General features: G+C 50.1%; 1 protein-coding gene across 1 annotated transcript in view; it reads left to right on the forward strand.

Moving 5' to 3' along the window:
* Positions 1 to 1594: 1594 nt before the first annotated feature.
* VWC2 (von Willebrand factor C domain containing 2) overlaps positions 1595 to 24116 on the forward strand; it is a 127359-nt gene continuing 104837 nt past the window's right edge. Inside the window, exons 1-2 of the mRNA XM_020899900.2 lie at positions 1595 to 1684; positions 3553 to 4354. Coding sequence (XP_020755559.2) covers positions 3656 to 4354 — 699 coding nt within the window. The 5' untranslated portion in view covers positions 1595 to 1684; positions 3553 to 3655. The remainder of the gene's footprint in view (positions 1685 to 3552; positions 4355 to 24116) is intronic.

Raw genomic sequence — 24116 nt, forward strand, 5'->3', positions numbered from 1 at the left:
TTATTTCTCGGATATTTCCTTGAATTTCTCAGCTAATCAAGATGGCATGAATATTGTTCTCCACTAAGGACAGAGATCCTTCTAAAACTGCTTCTCCCCTCATCTCATCTGCCCTCTAACAGCACCCCTGAGAGTTAGTTACCTGCCATAAGGCAGAGTCGGGGCACTGGGCAGTATAATTAACCCCTCATTTTATCAGGCCCCTGTGAGGGCCATCATGTCTCACCACAGCGCTCCACTGTGCCCACGCACGGAGGCACAAAGGCTTCTGATTCAAGTGCTCTGTGGCTGGGGTGAGATCAGACGAGGCTTCGTGATTCCATCGGACCCCCAACAAACTTGTTAGCTAGAAGTAGAATCTTTCGCACATACCATTAAAGTTTTATTCTTCTTAGTCACATCTACTAGGGGTTACACCAATGTAACCATCTGACAGTCCTTGGTGTTAAAACAAAAACAAACATGATGTGAAATGATTGGGTGGCCAGGCTACTCAGTCCCACAGGCCAGCGTGACCAGTCTTTTGAAGTGACGGGATGCAAAGGCAGAAGGGCTTAAATCTTTCTGGATGTTGAAACGCTCCACCCACCTGGTTTTCTTTTTTTTTTTTGGTGCGGGGCTGGGGGGTGGTGGCCCGGGGTGGCGGGAGGTTGACTTGTTGAATCAGGAGAAACGTCTTCTGCCCAGCCTTTCTGTGGCTGGGGGAGGGCCTTTCTGCAGTTCATTCAGATGCTTTGTTCACTGTCAAGAGGCGGGTGCTGTGAGTGCTTAGCTGCTCAGGCATATCCAATTCTTTGGGACCCCATGGAGTGTAGCCCACCAGGCTCCTCTGTCCGTGGGATTCTCCAGGCAAGAATACTGGAGTGGGTTGCCATGCCCTCCTCCAGGGGATCTTCCCTACCCAGGGATCCAGCCACATCTCCTGTGGAGGAGGAAGGCAACTGCTCTCAAACACCCAGCCCCAGGCCAAGGCCTGACCTTGTAGGATAAAGGTAGTGTGTTTATACAGCTGAGTATTGTCAGTGATTTTAAGATGACACAGTAGGAACGCACTGCCTGGGAACACACCTCTCTACAAACAATTTCATTTTAGGGATTAATTTGAACAGGTTCCTTTTCTCCTTCCTTTTCCTATCCGATCAAAGAGTAAAAACAAGTCTGAACCACACAGGCTTCTGCTGGACAGCTTAGCATTCCAGCGAAGTTAACCTGGCAGACGTTTCTGTTCGGTGACAGGAGTCTGTCACCCGGGAAAGGGGACCAGCGGGACGGGGTGGGGGTGGGGAGTGGATGAGAAGAGCAGTGGGCAGAGAGTCCGAAAGGGCACTGCACGCATCGTTACGGGTTTCTGACTCTCACCGCCTATACTTCTGGGTTCTGAATGTGAAGAGAGGAGGGGGGAAAAAAAAAAAAAAAAACCTCCCCATAAGCTGCTAAGCTAAGCTAGCACGGCCTTCGAATTCCAAACTGAACACAGTTTGGTTCTGGTTTTTCAACAGTCGCAAGAACAGGCTGTCCGCGGGGAGGAAAGCCAGAGGGGGCCAATTAAGAAGGAAGGAATTAAAGGGAAGAATAAAGGAGAGGAGAAAGCCCAGATGGAAGGTCCAGCGGAGGGTGAATGACAGGGCTGGAGGATGGCAGCCGGCGGCGGAGGTGGGGAGGCGGCTGCGCGGGAGACTGACAGGTGGGTCTCGGCCGCGAGGGGGGCGGCGGGGCGGGAGGTCTTCCAACGCCGGGTAGCGCCGGCCGCCACGGCGACGCCTCCCAAACCCCGGCCGCAGAGGAGGGCGGGGAACGCGCGCGGCGGGAGGCGGCTGCGGCAGGGGAGGCGGGAGCGAGGGCTCCCACTCCGGCCTCGGGGCCCGTCGCCCGCCCGCCCGCCCGCCGCGCTCCGGGCGTCTCTTCAGCCTCCTACGCGCCGCGGACACCCCAGCCTCCCGGCTGCCTGGTCCGGGGAGCTCTCCGCGCCTGCCCGTGAAGAGCAAGAACGAGTTGGGGCGCCCCGGGGCGCGATTCGTGGCGGAGACGCTGGGACCAGATCGGAGGATGAGCGGCGGAAGGCGGCGCAGAAACTGACGCGAGTTGGGGCCACGGTTCCCGGCCGCCGGCGCCACGAGCCAGACCGCGGAGACGCCCTAGCCGAGTGCACGCGCCGGGCGGAGCGCGCGCAGGTGGGGCTGAGCTCTCCGCGGTGCGCTCCGCTCCCGGCCCTCGCCGGCCGGAGGATGGGCGCCGGCGCCCAGGGTCCGTGCCCGCCGCTGCTGCCCCTGAGCCCGCCTCGAGCCCCGCGTCCGGCCGGCGCCCTGCGCTCATGTATGTAGGCTGGGCGCCCGCCCTCGGGGATGAGGATGCATGTTGGGTGTCCGCGCCCCGGGCGCCCTTCCGCCTCCCTGCTGCTCAGGAGGAGTCCCCTCACCCCAGGCCCAAGTTTGTAAATATGGGTGATCGCCCGGACTGAGGTCCACCCGGCTGGGACTGGAAATGAGCAGAGGGCACAGACGAACCCTGCTTACTGGAAGAGGGTGGGGAGCCGGAGGAAGCCACTCCGGGGAGCACAGATCTGGGGAATTGGACGGCTAGGTGGAGAGAGGCTGGGCGGCCAGTACCCTGCAGCGTGTAGTCTAGGGTTCTGTCGGCCCCTTTGGGCCGCAGAAAGTTTGGGAACCAGAGAGGTTTCCGGAGACCGGGAGACTGAGGGGCGTTCGCCCCCGCCCTGCATCTCCAGCCTCCTCCACCGCACACCTTCAATCTACCGGGCCCTCCTACTCCACCGCCACGACCCCCTCCAGGGTCCAGGAAATAGGAGACTGAGCGCTGCGGCTCACACGGGGGTCTCTGGTCTGCGCCCTGAGTCGCTGAACTGCTGCCCGGTGGCTGGCGGAGGAAGAGAAGCCTGCGAATCCCCGATCCGCAGCCGGGAACTGGGGGTGGGCTGGGGGATAGTCGGGGACCTTCTTCCCCCTGCAGCCAGCCGGGTCTGAGCTGGAGGGCGGGGAAGGGGCGTCTGCGCCCCGCACTGGCGGCGTTTGAAAAGTTGTTCAGATGAATCGCAGGGCCCGGCCAGGTTTCTTCTCTTCCTTCCCTCCCCTCTTCCCCAAAAGCCCTCAGGCAAGCGAGGAAGGGTTTCCCTCTTAATTTCTGCACAGTCTTCACCGGCCACTCCACTGCGGAATTCTCCACTGCGCGACCTTTGGGGAAGTGTGGCCGGGACCTGAAGAGGGGCTCCGGGCGCTCGAGTTATGCGGCTCCATCCGAGCCTTGCAGGGGGCGCGGGCCCAGCTCGCTGCAGCCCCACCGCTCCACCACCCGCTAATAACGACGACAGGGGGCACACTGCAGGGCGGTGTTTTTCTGGGACTCGCCTCCGTGTCCAAGCCCGCAGTCTGGGATCTGTAGGACCCCCGGCGGCGCCCGGGCGCCGAGACTGCAGCCCCTGCCCTCGTGGTCCGGCGAGTCCAGCTAGGGAGCCTCGGGGTCGGGCGGCTCGGGGCCGGGCGGGGGCCGGGCGCGCGCGGGCCGCGGGGCTCAGCTGTGCTGCTGTTCTCTCCGCAGGGACGGCGGCTCCCGGCTGGCGGCGGCGCGCCCCTGGGCTGTGAATGCGACTCGCCCCTCGGCCGCGCTCCCCGCCCGCCCGCCCGCCGGGACGCGGTAGGGAATGCCCAGCTCCACTGCGATGGCAGTTGGCGCGCTGTCCAGCTCCCTCCTGCTCACCTGCTGCCTGATGGTGGCCCTGTGCAGCCCGAGGATCCCGCTGGAGAAGCTGGCCCAGGCGCCGGAGCGGCCGGGCCAGGAGAAGCGCGAGCACGCGTCTCGGGACGGCCCGGGGCGGGTGAGCGAGCTGGGGCGCCCGGCGAGGGACGAGGGCGGCGGCGGCGGCCGGGACTGGAAGGGCAAGAGCGGCCGCGGGCTGGCCAGCCGGGAGGCGTGGAGCAGGCAGAAGCAGGCCTGGGCTGCCCAGGGCGGGGGCGCCGGGGCCGGGGACCTGCAGGGGCGGCCCCGCGGGGACACCCCGCACGAAGAGCCCCCGGCCGCCGCCGCCCAGGACGTGGAGGGTCCGGAGTCGGAGCCCACGCCCGAGCCGCCGGAGGAGTACGCGTACCCGGATTACCGGGGCAAGGGCTGCGTGGACGAGAGCGGCTTCGTGTACGCGATCGGGGAGAAGTTTGCTCCGGGGCCCTCGGCCTGCCCGTGCCTGTGCACCGAGGAGGGACCGCTGTGTGCCCAGCCCGAGTGCCCGCGGCTGCACCCGCGCTGCATCCACGTCGACACCAGCCAGTGCTGCCCGCAGTGCAAGGAGAGGAAGAACTACTGCGAGTTCCGGGGCAAGACCTACCAGACCCTGGAGGAGTTCGTGGTAAGAGGCCAGCGCCCGGCCGACTTTGCACGTCCCAGGAGCGGGTGAGCTGGCTCCTCGCCCCCACTTTGGAGAAGAGGCGCCCTGTGGTTCTCAGAGGTGGACGGCGCTGTGCCCGTGTCCCCTCTCTTGTTCAGTGCAGAGGTAATTTTTGAAAGCCACGTGCCCAGCTGACATGCGTTTGCTCCAAAAGGGTTTCCTTAGAGTAAAGCCCGTGGCCCCAAAGCCCAAGCAAATGTGCTGGCTGCGCTTTTAACCTTAATTGGCTGCTCCGGAGTTAAACGTGTTGCTGCTGAAATGTTCACCCTGTTTTCAAACACTGGGCAATTTACCTTGCTGTTTGGGATGTATTCTTCAGTTAATAGTTCATTAAGGGAGACTATTCATATAAATAAGCGATTTCCCTGGATTATGTGCTGGGTATCAGGCAGATGTTCTAGAAATTAAAACAAAACAAAACAAAACGGTTGCTGATTGGATGCCAAAACATGGTCCATGGCAAAAAGAAGTCCAGGTTGTGGTTTTAAAAATGGTTTTATTTTAGGTGAGTACTGGTCATATTAGCAGTGCTGTTTCCTGAGTGCCTGCAGTAATGTCACACCCCCGGGCTACATTTCTACCTATACTAACTTAGTTAGACCTCAAGCCAGGCTATAAAGTCGATTATGATCTGTTATCTCCAGCTGATGGAGAAGAGGAAACTGAGACACAGAATATTTAAATAAGGTGTCCAGGGCAAGGCAGCTGGTAAGAAGCAGATTCGGTGCCTCAAGCCTGCTTTTATACTCTAGGCTCTATTTAAACCGAAAGCCTAGCTCCACGGGGTGCTGGATGGAGATACTGCCCAGTGGTTGTACTGGCCAGGGCTAACTTCCCCCAGAGCCCTGCTTCTTCACTAGCACCCCTGGAAGACCACCCGCACCACTGAGCAGCCTTTCCAGCCCCCCAGGGTTGGCTCAGCTGCTGGCCTGCCTGGACTTGGCCGGTTGACTTGGCATGCCAGAGTTTTCCTGGGCAGCAGAGGGTGTCCTGGGACCTCTAGCCCCCAAAGCTGAGCGAGGAGGCAGATGGGGAGGAATCTCCTCTAGGGTCTCCAGAACGGAGCCTCTGAGATCTACAGATTGAGAATGTGGCCAGAGTGTGATAGCAGGTAGTGAGTTTCAGGAATGAATTCCTGAGTGCTGTAGAAAGACCCCCTCATCTGTAAGTAATGCTAGCCATTCCTTAAGGCTCCCTGGAGTTCTAACCACCTGACATTCAGGGTCTAACTCCAGGCAAACATGGCTTGCTTGGCTTCGGCCCTTTGGAGAACCAGACAACTTTGATGAGAACTTTATAGGAACCAGGCCCTGGCCATATAACAGAAGTCAGGAACTCTGCCCTCAAAATTCTCCTAGAGGACTGAAGAGCCAGGCAGATGCCTCTCCAGATGTTTTGGGTGCAGCCCAGAAGTGCAGAAGCAAAGCTGGCCCTGGGAGCTGATGGGACCCATAGGAGCTACCTTCTGTGTTAGCCAGAATGGTGCTGTCGTCGAACAGTTCCCTGGAGTTTCAGGTTCGTAAGAAAGTGTTATAAGATCTAAGACAAGGAGTTAGTTTTTAATTAATAGTATTTATTGTCTGCACTGTGCGTAGTAACATAATCATTTCTTATGTATCCCACGAGGTGGGCTGAGGAATTACTAACATTTTGATCTCAGAAGCCCAAACACATCACAGAGCAGCCATCACAGGCAGAAGGAAGAATTCAAATCTGTTTGAGTTATTCATTGCTAAAAGCTGGATGCCGTGGACTGTCTGTGCGCATGGTTGGTGGGGGAATCTCCTGTTGGATTCCTATTTCCAAAAATTAGTGCCTACCCCAATAGCTCAGCTGGTAAAGAATCTGCCTGCAATGCAGGAGACCCAAGTTCAATCCCTGGGTCTGAAAGATCCCCTGGAGGAGGAAGTGGCAACCCACTCTAGAATTCTTGCCTGGGAAATCCCATGGACAGAGGAGCCTGGAGGGCTCCATTCCATAGGGTCACAAAGAGTCAGACATGACTAACTTGATAATGAACAAATGGAAGTGGAATGTGTGTCTCACTCTGGAGATGGGAGATTTTAGCAAGAAAAAGGAGTTTGGAGAGATGATTATCTTGGGAAGAATCAAAATATTAATAAAGCTATTTTTAGAGTATTAAGTGCATCTTTCATCTTCAAGTGACACTTCATTCTTAACTTTCATCCAATCATTACCAGTTGCTAGGATGACACATGCATGAGGGTTGAGCAGCTGCTGCAAAATTTCCACTATATTCCTGCTCCTATGACATGTACAATTGCATAAGGATTTCACTGTATACATCGTGCTTGTTCATCTCTGTTAGTATCAGGAACATTTCTAGGTATTTCCCTGATTTAGTGTGGCTTTGTGCACGTTTCCTTCCAAGACCAAAAGGATGCAGGGCTCTGTCAGGGGTGTTGGGAGGTTGAGCTTAGAAGGGTTTAGGGTCAGCTGTGGTGGCTTGGTGGTAAAGAATCCACCTGCAATGCAGGGGACCTGAGTTCAGTCCCTGGGTCAGGAAGATCCAGTGGAGAAGGGAATGGTTACCCACCCCAGTATTCTTGCCTGGAGAATCCCATGAAGAGAGGAGCCTAGCAGGCTGCACAGTCCATGGGGTCGCAAAGAGTCAGACACAACTGAGCAACTAAGCACGCAGGGTCAGCTGTGAGTCCATGGGGTTTGCTCCTGTGCCTTGTCTGGGTCGGCTGGGCTTCCAGGAGATCCGTCAGGGCTTGCAGGTGGCATAGCAGAGAAAACAGAAAAGGAAAGCATTTTATATCTGAAGCTTTGGGGGCTTCTCTGAAAAAAAAATGCAGTTCAGTGGAGGTTGTGGTCTCAAGGGTCATGCATGAAACACTGCTGACCATGGCAAAATTGGAGGTGAAAGGGAGGCTGGTTCTGGTCCGCTTTCCCTGAGACACGCAGGCGCTTTGGCAGTCTGTACTCTACTTTCTGAGAGAGGAGATTACTGGTGGAGACTGGGAGCCCGACAGAGTGATCCTTCTGTCTGTGATGTGCAGGCGGCCCCAGGCAGAACGTCACTCCTCCCAGCCCTCCTGTGGGTCTCTGTCCTGGGGGCCTGTCTGCAGTCACTGTGCCAGGCACACACTGGAGCCAGACCAACTGAAACCTCAGAGTTTGGAGCAGGTAAAGGTGTACTTATGGCAGGGCCATGCATCCAGTTGTCATATATGGATGTGAGAGTTGGACCATAAAGAAGGCTGAGTGCCGAAGAACTGATGCTTTTGAACTGTGGTGTTGGAGAAGACTCTTGAGAGTCCCTTGGACTGCAAGGAGATCCAACCAGTCCATCCTGAAGGAGATCAGTCCTGGGTGTTCATTGGAAGGACTGATGTTGAAGCTGAAACTCCAATGCTTTGGCCACCTGATGCTAAGAGCTAACTCATTAGGAAAGATCCTGTTGCTGGGAAAGGTTGAAGGCAGGAGGAGAAGGGGGCCACAGAGGATGAGATGGCTGGATGGCATTACCGACTTGATGGACATGAGTTTGAGCAAGCGCCGAGAGTTGGTGATGGACAGGGAAGGCTGGCATGCTGCAGTCCATGGGGTCGCAAAGAGTCGAACTCGACTGAGTGACTGAACAACAATGCAAGGAGAACAGGGAGGGAGAGGGGTTTAGGACAAGATTTTATTGACAACATTTGGGAGGCAGGCTGCTGGGTGTGTAACCCTCCTCTGATTGGTTGGTAGTGAGATCACAGGGCGGTGCTCCAGGAATTTTGTGCTCAGCCTGAAGTTACCATTGTCCAAGAGGGCGGGTGCCTTAGTTCCTGCAAAGGAATTCAAAGATATATATCAGATGTCTGTGTCCATGCCCCAGGAGGAACCAGGGCCTTCCTCCATCTGCACTACTGTTCCTTTTTGCATTCCTCAAGCCCCTAATTATTGGTGTTTGAATCTGCTCTTTGGAACTCAGGGAAGGTCTTGGAGGCTGAAATCTGTGTCCTACCAAGGAGAAATAGAAAGCACAGAAGGGTTTTTGTACTAGGGAGGGCCCCACAGAGTCCTCACTTTCACTCTCGGCCCAGTTTTCTCTGTACTTGTCTGTCTCTTGCTTCTCTCCAGGCTCTTTACCCCTTTAAAACCCTCCTTCCTTACAGCCTAGTTGATCTTGGGCAGATGGCCAGCTGAAGACCTCACTCTTCAATGAAATACCATTGAGCTGCTAATAATACTTAGAGTAATACCCTCATACAGGGGTGTTCGCAATTTCATTTGTATATCCAGATAAAAACATAGTTACTACTAGAATGTCTTCCATTGCCTCTCAAATCATACCTAGTATCCTGTTCTTACACCAACAAGTCTCCAACTTTGAGTAAGGAAGCCTGTCTCTTGGTTTATATTTTTTATACATGAACACTGTTCTGTTTGCTTAACAAATGCCACAGACGCGGTGACTTCGACAGTAGAAGTTTATTGTCTCACAGCCCTGAAGGCTGGGAGTCCAAGATCAAGGTATGGGTGGGGCTGTTTCTCCCGAGGCTTCTCTCCTGGGCATGTAGATGGCTGTCTTCTCGTGTCCTTGCATGGTCATCCCTCTGTGTGTATCTTGTCCTGATCTCCTCTTCCTATAAGGACACCACTCATCCTGGATTAGGGCCCACTCATATGACCTTATTTCACCTTGACTGCCTCTGTCAAGACCTTGTCTCTAAGTACAGTCGCATTCTGAGCTCTTGGGTTTAGGATTTCAACATCTGAATCTTGGAGGGGACCCAGTCCAGCCTGTAACATTGGTTGTCAGTGATCAGAGTTGACCTCATAGACTTGGGTCCAGGGAGGTATAGAGTGTGGTGGGACAAGGATGCATCAGCAAGAGTGATTGGAAGAATGAATTCATAGAAAAGACAGAGTGACGGGTGGTACACGAAATGCTGGATTAACATAAATGAAACATAATGAAGCTGCCCACACAGGTCACGATGATTCGGTATCTGTTCCGTTCTGAGCCCATTTTAGGAATTATCGTGCTACTTAAGTCAGTGGATGCTTGTGTCATGTGAAGGCCTTGCTTTTAAATTTGCCCCTGAGAACTTCCATGCAGACCGCAGCAAGTCTAACGTGAAATTCTTTCGTTAAAACTTGACTCCATTTTGAGCAACAGCAGAACCTGATCCCTTGGGAATCCTGATTTCTGGGGGACTGTGAAGAGAGAATTGGGGTCTGCAAGCATGTTTCCCTGTTTCATAGAATCTCATGGAATGTGTGACTCCCCTAGATAATGCCACTTAGGAGAACTGAACTTCCACTTTGCTTTTGTTGGAATGACATCAGTTCTGTGTGTCCACACTGGTTATTATGGCAGATCAGGAGCTCTGATTGGCAATTGTATAAGCCTTTGAAGAAAAGAGAAAATGAATTATTAATACGTGCTCCTTGCTAGGCTGTCTTTCAAAGCTTGTGGAAAGTTGGACAGGAAATCAGTGAATGAGGGAGTCACGGGTGAGATGATTGGGGACCGCTGAGTTACATGCCTTTCCTGGGGCCTCACCATCTGACTTGTTACAAAATCTCCTTTCTAGGAGTTTATTAATGGAAAAACAACCTACATGAAATTTGGAATCCAAAGCACCATCTCAACTCTGTAATGCAATTATGAGAAAGTGCCAAGAAGGAAAAAGACACTATTCTCCATGTTTTTTAGTCAAATAGGATTTATATTCTTTCTACTGATGCTACTTAAATCAAAATGATACCATTATTGTTTTCCTTTGCAGAGGAAAGTGAGCTGAGTTGTATAAAGTGGACGTTCTTTTCTGGAAGTCGGTCTCATGTGTGTGCTGTTGCCACCACTGAGTTTGCTTTGGTTCCTAGTAAGATTTGATGGATTCTGGACTTCTTAGTTCCTGCCTTTCTGTCTAAAGCCATTTAAGTGGTAACGATTTTATTTTGAAAGCAAGGAGAGCCCATATGGTTTCTCTAGACCTCTCAGATGTGTCCCTAACTCAGTGGGAGAAACTTACTGTGAATGACTGCTTGTTTTACCTGTTCCACATGGTACTTTGTATGCACATATGAGATAAGTGCTATAAAAGTTCCTGCAGGACACTTGTTTGTATCCAAAACTTTTCTAAAAACTCTGATTTTTAGGATCTTCAGTCTATGCCAAAACGTCCTTGATATTTGCATGATCACTTGGTCCAGTCCAAAACTTTCAAAAGATATTTGCTCCATGCCAAGAGGTCCTTGAAGCAACATGCATGGACCTAGAGATTATCACACTAAGCGAAGGTCAGACAAGAGAAATACAAATATCATATGATATTGATATCATTTATATGTAGAATCCCCAGAATAATGATACAAATGAACTTATTTACAAAAGAGAAATAGACTAACAGACATAGAGAATAAGTTTATGGTTACCAAAGGGGAAGGCTGGGGAAGGGATAATTTGTGAGTTTTGGATTAACAAATACACATTACTATATATAAAATAGTTATTTAACAAGAACTTTACTGTATAGCACAGGGAACTATATTCAGTATCTTGTAATAACCAATGATGGAAAAGAATCTGAAAAAGTTATATATACATATATATTGATATTTATATATATATATAATGGAATCACTTTGCTGTATACCAGAAACTGACACAGAATTGTAAATCAACTATATTCATTAGAAAAGGAAAAAGTAACTGCTGTTTGGTCTTGTCCCAAATCATTTGGCATGGATTCTTTGGACAAGTCCAAATTTTAAGGACCTTTTGGCGTGGCCCGATTGTCTTACAGATGTTTTAGACAGGACCAATATCTGCTAACCTAAAAGTTTAGTCTTTTATGACAAGAAGAAGAAAACCAACATTTATCCAGGGCTTATATGTTTTATATGTTGAGGGTGTGGTTTACACAACAGGCTGATGAGTTGGGTTTTTTTTTTTTTTTAAGGAGAGAAAACTAAGTTTCAAAACAGTTAAGTAACTTGATGAAAGTCATCAAGCCAGTAACGGGCTTGCAGGGTGCAGGGAGCGGGGGGCGGTCAGGATTTGAGTCCTGGTCTGTTAGACCTTTCCTTCCAGTCTTGCCTCCCTATCTTCCTGATCCCAGGGGAGGGAGGGGCATTTTGTGTGTGGCTGGGAGAATTTCTGGTACCTGGAGAAGGAAAGGCTTATACTGGCCTGGTGAACACTGAACGCATTTGGTTGTGTTTGTGTGGATGTATGTTATGTTTCTCTTATAACACAGGGGGCAAAGCCATAGGGAACAAAATGAGCATCTGTGGGCTTCAAAGTATGAAATCTTGAGTTGTAAGGAGAACATGAGCTCTGAGCCCCAGGAGCTCCCTGAAGGCAAGGAGGAAGGTTCCAGTGGGTTCCAGATCTTGACCGGGGTGGGGGGGGGGAGGACCTGAAAGGTCGTCAGGCCAGGGGGACAGACGGATGGCCTGACAGCCAGCCCTGGTCCAGGGAGGTGCTCTGCTTGGCTTGCCAAACATCAGCTGTTTGTGTCACTGGAGCAGACATTTAACAAGTGAGAGGTTCATACAGATACTTCAGTTGCCAGCTTGTCATGAGAACAGGGGGAGTCCCAGATGGTAGCCATCTGCCAGGGCCAAGCTGCTCCTTGAGAAGGGCACTGGCTCCCCAGGAGACCATCTCCCCGCTGCCCTGACTTTCCCATGGTCCTGCAGTCATGTGGCTTGTGATGCTCTCTGTTCACAAGTGAAGAGGTGTCACCATATAAAAGCAGTAACTTCTCCAAGATCAAACAGGCCAGCCTGCATCAGAGGAGGCGCAGGGCCCCGAGCCACCACCTCCAGCCTTGCCCTTCGGTTGGCACGGATAGGCAGTTTCTAGATCTTCAGGGAGAGAGTCCTTGAAGTCGCTGTGAGCCCTGTTCTGTGCCCAAGGATGTTCGTCGTGCATGCTGTCACTCAGTCATGACCAACTCTGCAACCCCATGGACTGCAGCCCACCAGGCTCTTCTGTCCATGCAATTTTCCAGGCAGGAATGCTGCATTTCCTCCTCCAGGGGGTCTTCCGAACCCAGGGATCGAACCCGTGACTTCTGTATTGGCAGGCAGATTCTTTACCACTGCGCCAACGGGGAAGTCCAGGCAACAGAGCCTCCTTATGAACTGGTAGGAAACTGTAGACAGGATCCTGCTTGTCTCTCACGTTATAGGAAGGAGGTGGGAGATGTGAGAACCCACAGAGCTCCGTACAAACAGCAGCGCAAAAGCCTGCTGCCCCTGTGGCCGGGGGGGTGGGCGTCTCAGGAGTGGTCCTGCCTCCAGTGAGGCACTTGGTCTCCAAGGAGGATGGCCCATGAGGAAGGTCCTCATTGTTAGGAGGTGACTCTAGGGAGCTGTGTGTTCCCATACATAGTTCCTTCTCAGATCTGATACGTCCCAACAGAAAATTCATTCTTGCATTTATCTATTCAAAAATACTTTTTTGAATAAATCTTTGCAGGCATTGGCCTAGATCCCGGTGATATGGTGCCAAACTGCCGGGTCCTTCCGGAGCAAGGACGTTGTAGAGAGAGATGTGCCCAGAGGTTGGTCATGGGGCAAGGGGTGTCTGCCAGGTAGGTAGGTGGAGGCCACTCATTCAGACCCCATGGCTGTTGATGGTTTGCCTTTAAATGGCAGAGGAATCCTGGGGCCGATTTCGGGAGGAAAGACCAAGCCTGTTTCACATAGAACAGTTGTGAGCTTGAGTCAAGGATCCAGTTTTCCACTCAAGTCTGCAGCCCCTGTAGCCATCCTTCATGGCATGGTTTTGACCACGTAGCCGGAAATCCTTCTTGCTGCTTATCTGTTCCAAGGCTGAGATCCTGCCAGCTGGATTTCACTTCTCTTTCTATTTCTGCCGGGCACTGGGGTGCGGCCAGGACACAGAGTGCCTTTCGAATGGATGCAGAAAGCGATGATGTCAGGCATCTGCCCATGGCCTTGCGAGTTCTAAGGGAGGCCCTAGGCCCGTGGAAAAACAGAGAAATGGAAATTTAAGGCTCTGTGCATTTCCGATCATAGCAGAAGTGATTTTGCTTGAGAATATGGAAGACTCATACCCTGAAAACCCACTGTTTTTACAAAAGTCATGAAATCTTGGATTTCATACAATAAAGCACATCTTAAAAGCACAGCATAAATGGCAAAAAGAGAAATTAGTCTCTGGAGGTGGACAACTGAATCCAGAGAGGAAAGTCAGCCAGAGGCGTGGCTGGCTTCAGGGGTGGCTGGCTGAGGGCCATCACCAGGCTGGGACCTGGACGCTTGGTACTTATGTCCAGGCTGGGGCAGATGGCAAGTCCAGGACCACAGGTGGAGAGAGTCAGATCAGGATATGTCTCATAAAAGCAGGCTCCCCAGAAGAGTCTGTCTTGCAGGAGGGCAGTGCAGACACAGCTCCTGGACGGCCTCAGTGTGGGCAGAGCTGGGGCTCACGGTCAGCTGTTGCGTGTGCCCTCCTGTGGACATGGATGGTCATGCTTCCCCGAGTGCTCTGGATAATCTACCTGGAATATTTTCATTTAAAGGGGCCCCAGACTGGCAGTGCCCACAGGTATCGGGCAGAGGCAAACACTCTGGCCTCAGACTCCCCGCAAATACAGTTCCAAGGAATATGATGTCAAAATAACAATAACACATAAGGAGAAAGAGCAGCTGAGACAAAAAGCAGTCAGATCAGACTCAGGTGTCAGGATATAAATGAGAATTATTTTTTATGCCTAGAGAAATAAATGTGGGAATAAAATGGATGGGTAAACAATATCACTATGTCCAAAGTACTCATCAGTTTGGGGAAGGAATCAGATAGAACCTCTATTTCAAGGGGAGAGTTTGGCAGGATGATAGGTGCAGATTCTAAGATAATCTAGTGAACCCGGGGGTACACTTGAAGAAGTGGCCCAGAATGAAACACAGGTGCAGAGATGGAATGTAGGAAAGACATGCTTGGGCACAGGGAGGATTGAGAGAGAAGGTAACATATGTGCAGTTAGAATTTTGAAAGAGGTAGCAGAGAACGTGGGGAAAGGAAGAGGAGTGCTGGAGACGTCCTCATTGAAAGACTCCTATTTCCTGATTCAGGAGTCCCAGTAAATCTAAAGAAAGATATATGTGTGTGTGTATGTTTATACACACACATATATTAAGTGTACATAATATTACACGAGCTTCACCAAAGAATTGATACTTTTGAACTGTGGTACTGGAGAAGATTCTTGAGAGTCTCTGGACAGCAAGGAGATCAAACCAGTCGATCAAAAGGAAATCAACCCTGAATGTATTCATTGGAAGGATTGCTATTGAAGCTAAAACTCCAATACTTTGGCCGACAGATGCAAAGAGCTAACTCATTGAAAAATACCCTGATCCTGGGAAAGATTGAAGGCAGGAGGAAAAGGGGACAACAGAGGATGAGATGGTTGGATGGCATCACCAATTCAATGGATATGAGTTTGAGCAAGCTCTGGGAAATAGTGAGGGACAGGGAAGCCTGGTGTGCTGCAGTCCATGGGGTCACAAAGAGTCAGACACGACTGAGCAACTGAATGACAAAAACTGGTGGCTCAGATGGTAATGAATCTGCCTGCAATGCAGGAGACATGGGTTTGATCTTGGGTTGGGAGTATCCCCTGGAGAAGGAAACGGCTACCCACTCCAGTATTCTTGCCTGGACAATTCCGTGGACAGAGTAGCCTGGTGGGCTATAGTCCATGAGGTGGCAAAGAGTCAGACACAACTGAGCGACTAACACTCGCACACATACATAATATATTTAAGTATAAATATACATATATAGGTGTGTATATATATATATATATATGTACACGTGTATAAAACCACAGCCAGTGATGCCACTTCTTAGTGATATGGCCCTTCTGCTCTTGAGGCAGCTCAGAAATAGATAATAACACACACTCTACGAGATAGGTTGGACCTTCTGTCTTGGGCCTTTGCTTTTGCTGGACGTTGACATGGCACAGTCGTTTACATTTCCCTGGTCCAACTTTAAAAATTCCCTGGGGACTTCCCTGGTGGTCCAGTGGTTAACACTTAGCCTTTCAACTCAGGGAGCGCCCGTTTGATTCCTGGTTGGGGAGCTAAGATTGCACATGCCTTGTGGCCCCAAAACCAAAACATGAAACAGTAGCAATGTTTTAACAAATTCAAAAAAGACTTTAATAATGTCCCATGTCACAAAATCTTAAAAAAAAAAATTGTTACTTGCATTTTACTTTTAAATTCTGTGAGTTTTTTGTCCCCCAAATCTATCTCCATAGTTTTGTTTCAAAAGGCTTGAAACAAATGAAGTTCATTTCAACACGCCAGGGCTCGTATTTATTCATCCCTGTTAAGATGTCAGGAGCCGTAGTTTTAACCCTGGTCACACTCTTGAGTTGCTGACAGTTATGTTCAGGGGACACAGGCCCCCGGCCGATGGATGCTGTCGTAGGGGTATCTCTGTCCCCCAGGCCCCAGTGCAGGGAAGCCAAGGGGCCAGGATGCTGGCCGTCCATTCCCATGGGGAGCAGGGCTGCCCGGAGCACCTTTGCCTCCACTGGCCAGCAGGTCAGTCATGTCACACTTGCAGAAACATCAGGGTTTGGGAGGCAGGAAGAGAAAGAATTCTGACAAGCCTGCTGCCTTTGCCTGGGCCTGTGAGGAGCAGGGGACGCCAGTGGCCTGAGGGATAAACTATCCTGTGATGTCAACCACTCGGCTCAGGTCACCTCCTGCTGGCAGCAGAGTTCCCCTCAGGCTTCCTGTGCCCTCCAGGGAGCCTAGGAAGTAAGCTTATCTTGCCCCGGGGTAACAGTGAGGGGCCACTGACACAATTGAATTGTTGGCCTTCAGGGATGTGTCTGAGCGCAAAGATGGCCCCTTTCTTGGGAGTGAGCCCCATGGTGTTCTAAACCTCCATGGAAAGGGACCTCATTAACTGGAGAAACCGCTGGGCTGGCCTGTTGTAACTGCAGGGTGCTGTGGAAGAGGCTGAGCTTCAAGGGGAAGTGCAGGGGCCAAAGGTGTGAGCTGAGGATGCCGGCGCTCCAGGCACAGCCCGTGGTCCAGCACTTGCTGGGTGATTGACAGCTGAGCAGGCTGCTGGGAGCCAGGCTCCAACCTTGGATGGGTCCATGTGGCCAATTTCTCGTTGGCGATTGTGACCCTTGTTCCCTCTGGCTCCACTGAGTCAGCTCTCCTCTGGAGGTCTTCATCTCTCCCCGTCTAGCGTTTAAGTGTTATCACTTCCATCTCAAGTGAAGAATGCTGAAAGAAAGCAGCATGGTTCTGTTTGCGTCTGTGTATATGTATGTGTGTTAGGATGAGATACACATATGGGCTTCAGTGTGGTAGGTACTTTCTCCATTTGCCAGATCCCCTATTATCACCACTTCACTGCCTCATTTCTGAACTTGTATCCCCAAGGAAACCAATCCTCTCATCACTCCTCACACCCACCTTTTAAAAGCCTGCTCTTGGAAGACACTTAGTTTTTGTATATTAAAGGAAGGCTGTGCATGCTCAGTTGCTTCAGTCATATCCAACTGTTTGTGACCCCATGGACTGTAGCCCACCAGGCTCCTCTGTCCATGAGATTTTTCCTGGCAAGGATACCAGAGTGGGTTGCCATTTCTTTTTCCAGATCTTCCTGACCTGGGGATCAAACCAACGTCTCTTGCGTCTCATACGTTGTCGGCAGATTCTTTACTACTGAGCCACCAGGGAAGCCCATTCATTTTATTGCTTCTTTCTCCTTAGGATTACTTATCTTTAACCTTTATGCTAATTCCAGAACAAAAGAGTTTAGATCCTCTTGTTATTTAAAAGGAGTTGGGCTTTTCCATTTTTTTTTGGCTGTACCACTCAACTTGTGGGATTTAGTTCCCCAAGCAGGGACTGAACCTGGGCTCTGGCAGTGGAAGCATTGAGTCCTAACCACTGGACAACCAAGGAGGTCCCAGAAGGAGTTTGGCTTTAACAGAACCGCTCTCCTGGTCTTTTCCCCCCATTTGGCCCGAGTTGGTGCTCCCCATTTGGCCCGAGTGGGTGATCACGCCCAGTTGGCCTCATGTCCCATCTATTAAGGTCTTAATTTTAGAAATCTGTGAATAGGTAAAGTATTAAAGCTGCTCCATCCAAGTCTCACCATCACCCGTGATCCCCAGTGGGAGGAGAGAGGCCCTCCCTACTGGGAGCGGGGTCCAGGCTGGGGCTCTGAGCCTGGCTGCCTGTGGCCCTGGGGTCCGGCCGGACCTTGTCGGCCCCGCCTCCTCTCTGCCAGCTCTGCTTGCAGCAAGCCAAGAGCTGGAGGCCCCGGCTGGGTCCACGTGGACACACCCGCTCTCCACTGCAGAAATGGGGGCGCAGGTGGTGTCTTAGCTCAGGCTGCCAGAGTGAAGTACACGAGACTGGTGCCTGAAACAACAGAAATTGGCTTCTCCTGGTTCTGGAGACGTGAAGTCCAAGACTGAGGTGCCTGCAGGGTCTGATTCTGCTTGCTCTGTCTTGTACACGGCCACCTTCTCAGCGTGTCCTCCCACGGTACAGAGAGGCGTTCCTGCTCTCACAGGAGGACACCCCACCCTGAGGGCCTCGGCCTCATCTTACCCTTATGACCTCCCACAGGCTCTCCCTCAGAGACATCACGCTGTGGGTGACAGCCTCGCCACATGAACTTTAACCATATGAATTTACAAATGTTCAGCTCCTAACTGGAGGCCAGCGGGTTTTTTTGCTGCATCTTACTTGACTGTGCAGTCTGTCGGATCGGGACCCTTCGGGGACATTCACCAGGTCGGGATCTTCATCTCAGAAGAAGCAGCCTTCTTCATTCTCATCCCAGCTGTTTGACTGCTTGCCGCAAACATACACCATGTAAACACTGTCCATGTTCTTCCCCTGTGTGAGTGCGTTCCCCCATGATCCGTATTTATCCAAAGGAATTATTTAAAAGAAGTTTTGAAAAATGTTAGACAGAGGGTCCTGCTTAAAGCTAAACTGTAAAGGAGAAAAAGTCAGTCTTTGGTGCCTGAGAAGAAAGCAGGGCCTTGTTGGGTTGTCAGACTGTTGTTCATCTGCTCTGTGTGTGTGTGTGAAGGTATGTGCGTGTGTGTGTGTGTGTGTGGTGGGTGAAGGTGTGTGTGTGTGTGTGTGGTGGATGAAGGGGTGTGTGTGTGTGTGTGATGGGTGAATGTGTGTCTGTGTGTGTGTGGGTGTGGGTGTGGGTGTGGGTGAAGGTGTGTGTGTGTGTGTGTGGTGGGTGAAGGTGTGTGTGTGTGTGTGTGGTGGTGAAGGTGTGTGTGTGTGTGTGTGATGGGTGAAATGTGTGTCTGTGTGTGTGTGGGTGTGGGTGTGGGTGTGGGTGAAGGTGTGTGTGTGTGTGTGTGGTGGGTGAAGGGGTGTTCTTCCTGAGACTGGAAACTGGCAGGTCCTGGGGACAATTCTTAATTAAGTCCCGTTGTGTGTGAATCCATTCTCTGACAGCCAGGGGAAAGACAAAAAGAACAAGACAAAACAAAAATCTCCCAAGGCAGAGGAAGCAGCCTCTTGCTGTAGCTACGAGGCCATTGGCTAGTGTGGTGGCTGGAAGCTGGCAGTGGATCAGATTCACTTCACGTCGGAGCGGCTGTCCCTGGCAGGGGAGGCACAGAGCCTTGTAGGGAGTGGGCCCCCAGCTGGCCCCGACAGCCGGGGGTGGCGCTCAGAGGGCGCTCGGAGCCTGGAGGATGCAGGCTGCTGGTCGGTGCCCCCGTGGCCCAGGCAGCCCTCTGCTGCTTAGGGGCTTAGTGAGGCCTTGCTCTCATTAAGACAGCTTCAGGTGCGGGACCTGTAGTAAGGTTGGGGAAGGATTTAGTCCAAAGCAATTGTTGAAAACAAAGCTGGGACCCACATAGCATCTTTCAGGCTTCTTGCTAGGAGTCAGGAGATACTGGTCAGAGTAGGAAGTGTGGCCCAGGACATACTCATGAAGATGGTACCTCAATGACCCTGTGTCCTGACCAGACGCTAGTTCCAGCCGCTGCCCTGACTTACTAAGCAGGTTTCTTGGCAGTTCATCAGCCATGCGGGTGTGTGTTCACTCCATACAAAAGAAGGGTTGAAAAGCATTGCTCCTGCCTTTTCCTCCAGCTCCAAAATAATCCAGCACCCAGTCATCAGAAGCTGATGAGACCTGTGGTTTAAGTAGAAGGGACTTTTTGATTCTCCTTAAGTGCATCCTGCTCACGAGTGTGACTCTGGGCACTTTTGGGAAGACACTTAGCTGCTAGAAAGGACACTCTCGCCATCTGGTGACAAAAGTGTGACAGTGGCTTTGGGAGGATGCTGTCATCCAGGGCCAAGCCTAGACTGCTTTTAGGGAAGGGCAGTTTTAGCCCCTGCCTCTTGTTTCTTTCTCTCTCTCTCTCTCTCTCGTTAGTTTTGATAACATTTACTTTTATCACATTAAATTTTTTCTTAAAATAACTTTATCTTATGAAAATATAACATCAGAAAAGTAAAGAGTGGTTATTAAAGAAGTTACTGTCCATTCAGAGGGAGAGAAAAGATATTAAGTGAACAGAGAAATTCTCTTCTTTTAAGAAAATTTTCTGATTTCAAAACTTTAATTTAGATTGTTGTTTTGCAGATTTAAAAAAATGAAATGAGAAAGTGATATAGTATCCCAACTTGAAAACACTTACTTTAGTTTTTATTTTAAAACTATTGAAAAACTCCTCCTGAAAAAAAAAAAGTTAAAATTTGTACATACCTCTGCATGGCAACTTGTTCCTTAATTGGAGATTATCAAAATAATTAACCAAACAAAGTCATAGTATATCCCTGGGTTGGGAAGATCCCCTGGAGAAGGCAATGGCAACCCACTCCAGTATCCTTGCTTGGAAAATCCCATGGACAGAGGACTCTGATGGTCTACAGTCCATGGGGTCACAAAAGAGTCAGACACGACTGAATGACTAATACATACATAAAACTCAGATGTACCAACACTGAGTTCTTGTTCTTTAGTTTTAGAACAATTCTTTTAGTTCTGCTGATGGTAGGAATTGTTTGTTCTCACCAGGTTAGATTTCTGAATCTCTTTGGGGTAGGTTCTTGGCCTGGGAGGGAATGAGGAGCAGTGAGACATCCTCCTTGCCTTGCTGGTGCCCCTCCTCTGCCTGCCGCCTTTTCTGCAGCTGAATTGCCCACATTCCAGTCCATGCTCTTTCCTCTCCCTCCACCCCTAGTGACGGCTTACCTTTGGGAGTTGTAATATGCCTACAGCTCAGTTGGCATCTGCCACTGTTTGCTTTTCTGTTAGTTTCTCAGCTCCCCACCCAGGCTGGGCACAAGGTGAATGACTTAGGCATGTCTTCGTGTGTCTCTGTGGGATACAGGATTCTGTTAGGTAGGGAGCCCATGGGATTGGCCAGTGGAGGTTGCAGGATCAGGTGGTAGGTCCTGGGCAGCCTGCTTCTGTCTTTCTGTCCCAGGACACATGCCTGCATAATCCCCAGCCTGCAGCGTGCGTGTGTTCACATCTGGTAACTTCCATATTTGGATTTGAAGTTGGTCCATTGGGTAAGTAAGAGAATATGTTGTTGTTTGGTGCTAAGTTGTGTCTGAGTCTCCAGTCCCATGGACTGCAGCACTCCAGACTACTCTGTCCTCCACTCTCTCCCAGAATTTGCTCAAATTCACGTCCACTGAGTCAGTGATGCTATCTAACCATCTTATCCTCTGCCTCCCTCTTCTCCTCTTACCTTCAGTCTTTCCCAGCATCAGGGTCTTTTCCAATGAGTCAGCTTTCAGCATCATGTAGCCAAAATATTGTAACTTCAGCATCAGTCCTTCCAATGAATATTCAGGGTTGGTTTCCTTTAGGATTGCCTGGTTTGATGTCCGTGCCGCCCAAGAGTCTAGAGTCTTCTCCTGCACCACAATTTGAAAGTATCAATTCTTCAGTGTTCAGCCTTTCATATGGTCCAACTCTCACATCCATATATGACTATTGGAAAAGCCCTCACTTTGACTATGTGGACCCTTGTCAGCAAAGTGATGTCTGTGCTTTTGAATACACCATCTAGGTTTGTCATCGATTCCCTTCCAAAGAGCAAGCATCTTTTAATTTCATGGCTGCAGTCACTGTCCACTGTGATTTTGGAGCCCTAGAAAATAGCCTGTCACTGTTTTTCCCCTTCCATTTGCCATGCTGTGATGGGACTGGATGCCATGACCTTACGTTTTGGAATGTTGAGTTTCAAGCCAGCTTTTCACTCTCTTTCATCGTCATCAAGAGGCTCTTTGGGTCTTCTTCACTTTCTACCAATGAGTGGTATCATCTGCGTATCTGAAATCGTTGGTGTTTCTCCCAGCAGTCTTGGTTCCAGCTTGTCAGAGTATGAGTCCTCAGCTATTCCATGTAAGATTTAGCTGTTTATAGGAAACCAGGACATGCAGAGTAGAACAGTTAGGACAGATGTAACAGGCAGAGCGTGGTGGCTCACCTGCTTCCCACGTGCAGGACTGGATTGCTCCAACATCTCCAGGATTTGCCTACTGATGTCAGGCTGTGGGTTTAGGGGCCTCATTTCCATACATCCCTCTGATGCACTGTCGGATCCTTTCTGTAAGCCTCCATTTCTGTGTTTATATCATTCTAACGTCTGTATCTTCCCTTCTGTTTGTGGATTAAGCATGTAATCCAAATCTTGATCCCTCATAATAGAAGGACCTGTCGTCCCTTTGCCTTGTGTGAGGGTATCTAATCCTCCAGCAGCTCCTTACCAGCTGGCGACCAGCCCTTTCTGCAGCAAAGCTGTAGATTTCACTTTTTCCTGTTTCTCATGTGCTGTGCAAGTTAATTTCAGCTCTTGTGTCTTTCCAACCATTTTTCCCTTGACTCAGTCAATATTTATTGAACCTGTGCAGCATTTTGCACTGGCTCAGTTGCTGTGACTATCCTGATGTGACAGGGACTCAGCCCTGGCTCTTGAGTTGTGCTGGATTTAGTTAGCAGCTGACCGCAGGCTGAGAGTAGGACTATCCTGTCGGCCAGCGCGCCTGGAGGAATTCAAGGGGCCCTGGGGCTTACAGAGATTTGAAGAAAGGAGAGAATGCGGGAGCAGGAAAGGGGAAGGGAGAGGGAAGCCCCAGACTTCAGTGTTTCTCTTTGTTTTCATGTTAATCTTACTTTGCAGAATCCAACAGTACAAGGGTGAGAAAAATAAGGAGGATCTCTCTGCTGATGGATGAAATAAAGAGAAGGGTTTGTTTCAGGTTGAATGATTTTAGTTGAGAAAGGTCTGGGCTGACATCTCTTCATGCATAAATTAATTCCATCTGTGAAAATGTTACAATTTCTTGAGACCTTTTACTAGGATATTCATGGTCTCTCATTTGTCTCTTCTGGCAGAGGCATGTGCAGTCAGCATGGAATTAGTGGGGTTTCATGGCTTCCACACCAGCAACCCCAGGACAAATTCCAGATTGGAAATATAATTCTGGTTGTTAGCCAGACAGCAGAATTCAGGTGACACAAGGCATCTTCGGCTTCTCACCTGGGCCACCGGCCATTTCTGGTGGCACAGGACAGAAAGATGTGTAGAAACCGGATTTAAGAAAAATATATTAGCATTCCCAAGTAGGTGGACATTCTGCCGGGTGGTGAGGAGAAGGTGCTGTGTAGGCAGGGTGGAGCAGCAGAAAGTGTCTGGAAATTAATTTCTTTTTTGCGTGCCCGAGTTTTCATTGCAGCTTTATAGGTAATAGACCCAAACCAGAAACAACCCAAATGTCCATAAGCAAGTAAATGGATACACAAACTGTAGCATGTCTATCCAATGGAATACGATCAAAAAGGAATGGTATGCTACAGCACAGATACATCTCAAGGTCACAATACTGAGTAAAAAAAGTAAAAAATTTTAAAAAGTACATGTTGTACAAAATAAGTTGCTTCCTTGAGAGTAGAGAGATGTTTAGGACACAGACAAGAGTGGGATTCAAATTCAGCCTTTGAACACAGTAGTTTCCTGCTGTTTTTCAGAGCCTAGTCCTTCTCATGGTTGTAATGATTGTAACCATGCTTATGAAATGACACAAGGCAAAGCTCCTTACAGACAGAGATCTAACTGTACCTGAATTCATGAATGTGAAATATATGGGATAAAATACAGCTGCTAATAGATGACTGACAGAAGTTCTTCCCAAATCACTACTTACTTATATAGATCATTTATGTATGAGATGATTGATGTAAGCAGTATCCATCATGAAAGCTTCATTTTACATTTCATGTGTAAATCATTTCATGTGTAAATTATATTGATTTTCCCTACTTAATTGTTTAGAAATAAACTCAGTGTTTAATTCAGAGTCTTACTGCCTGTGCACATGAGATGTGGACGTGTCCGTCATTACTGAGCATTCTAAAGTTCTAACTATGAACACGTTAGTCACTGTCAAGTTAATATCTTTCTTTCATCTGTTCATAGATGGTTCAGTGAAAACATGTTCTGGCAAGTCTTTTCTTCAAGGTTTTGCTTCAGGTTGAAAGTGAAAGTTCTAGTTGCTCAGTAGTATCCAACTCTGCAACCCCATGGACTAGAGCCCGCCAGGCTCCTCCGTCCATGGGATTCTCCGGGCAAGGATACTGGAGTGGGTTGCCACTTCCTTCTCCAGGGGATTTTCCTGACCCAGGGGTAGAACCGGGGTCTCCTGCATTGCAGGCAGATTCTTTACCATCTGGGCT

Source organism: Odocoileus virginianus, chromosome 1, assembly GCF_023699985.2.
Source record: "Odocoileus virginianus isolate 20LAN1187 ecotype Illinois chromosome 1, Ovbor_1.2, whole genome shotgun sequence".
NCBI lineage: Eukaryota > Metazoa > Chordata > Mammalia > Artiodactyla > Cervidae > Odocoileus > Odocoileus virginianus.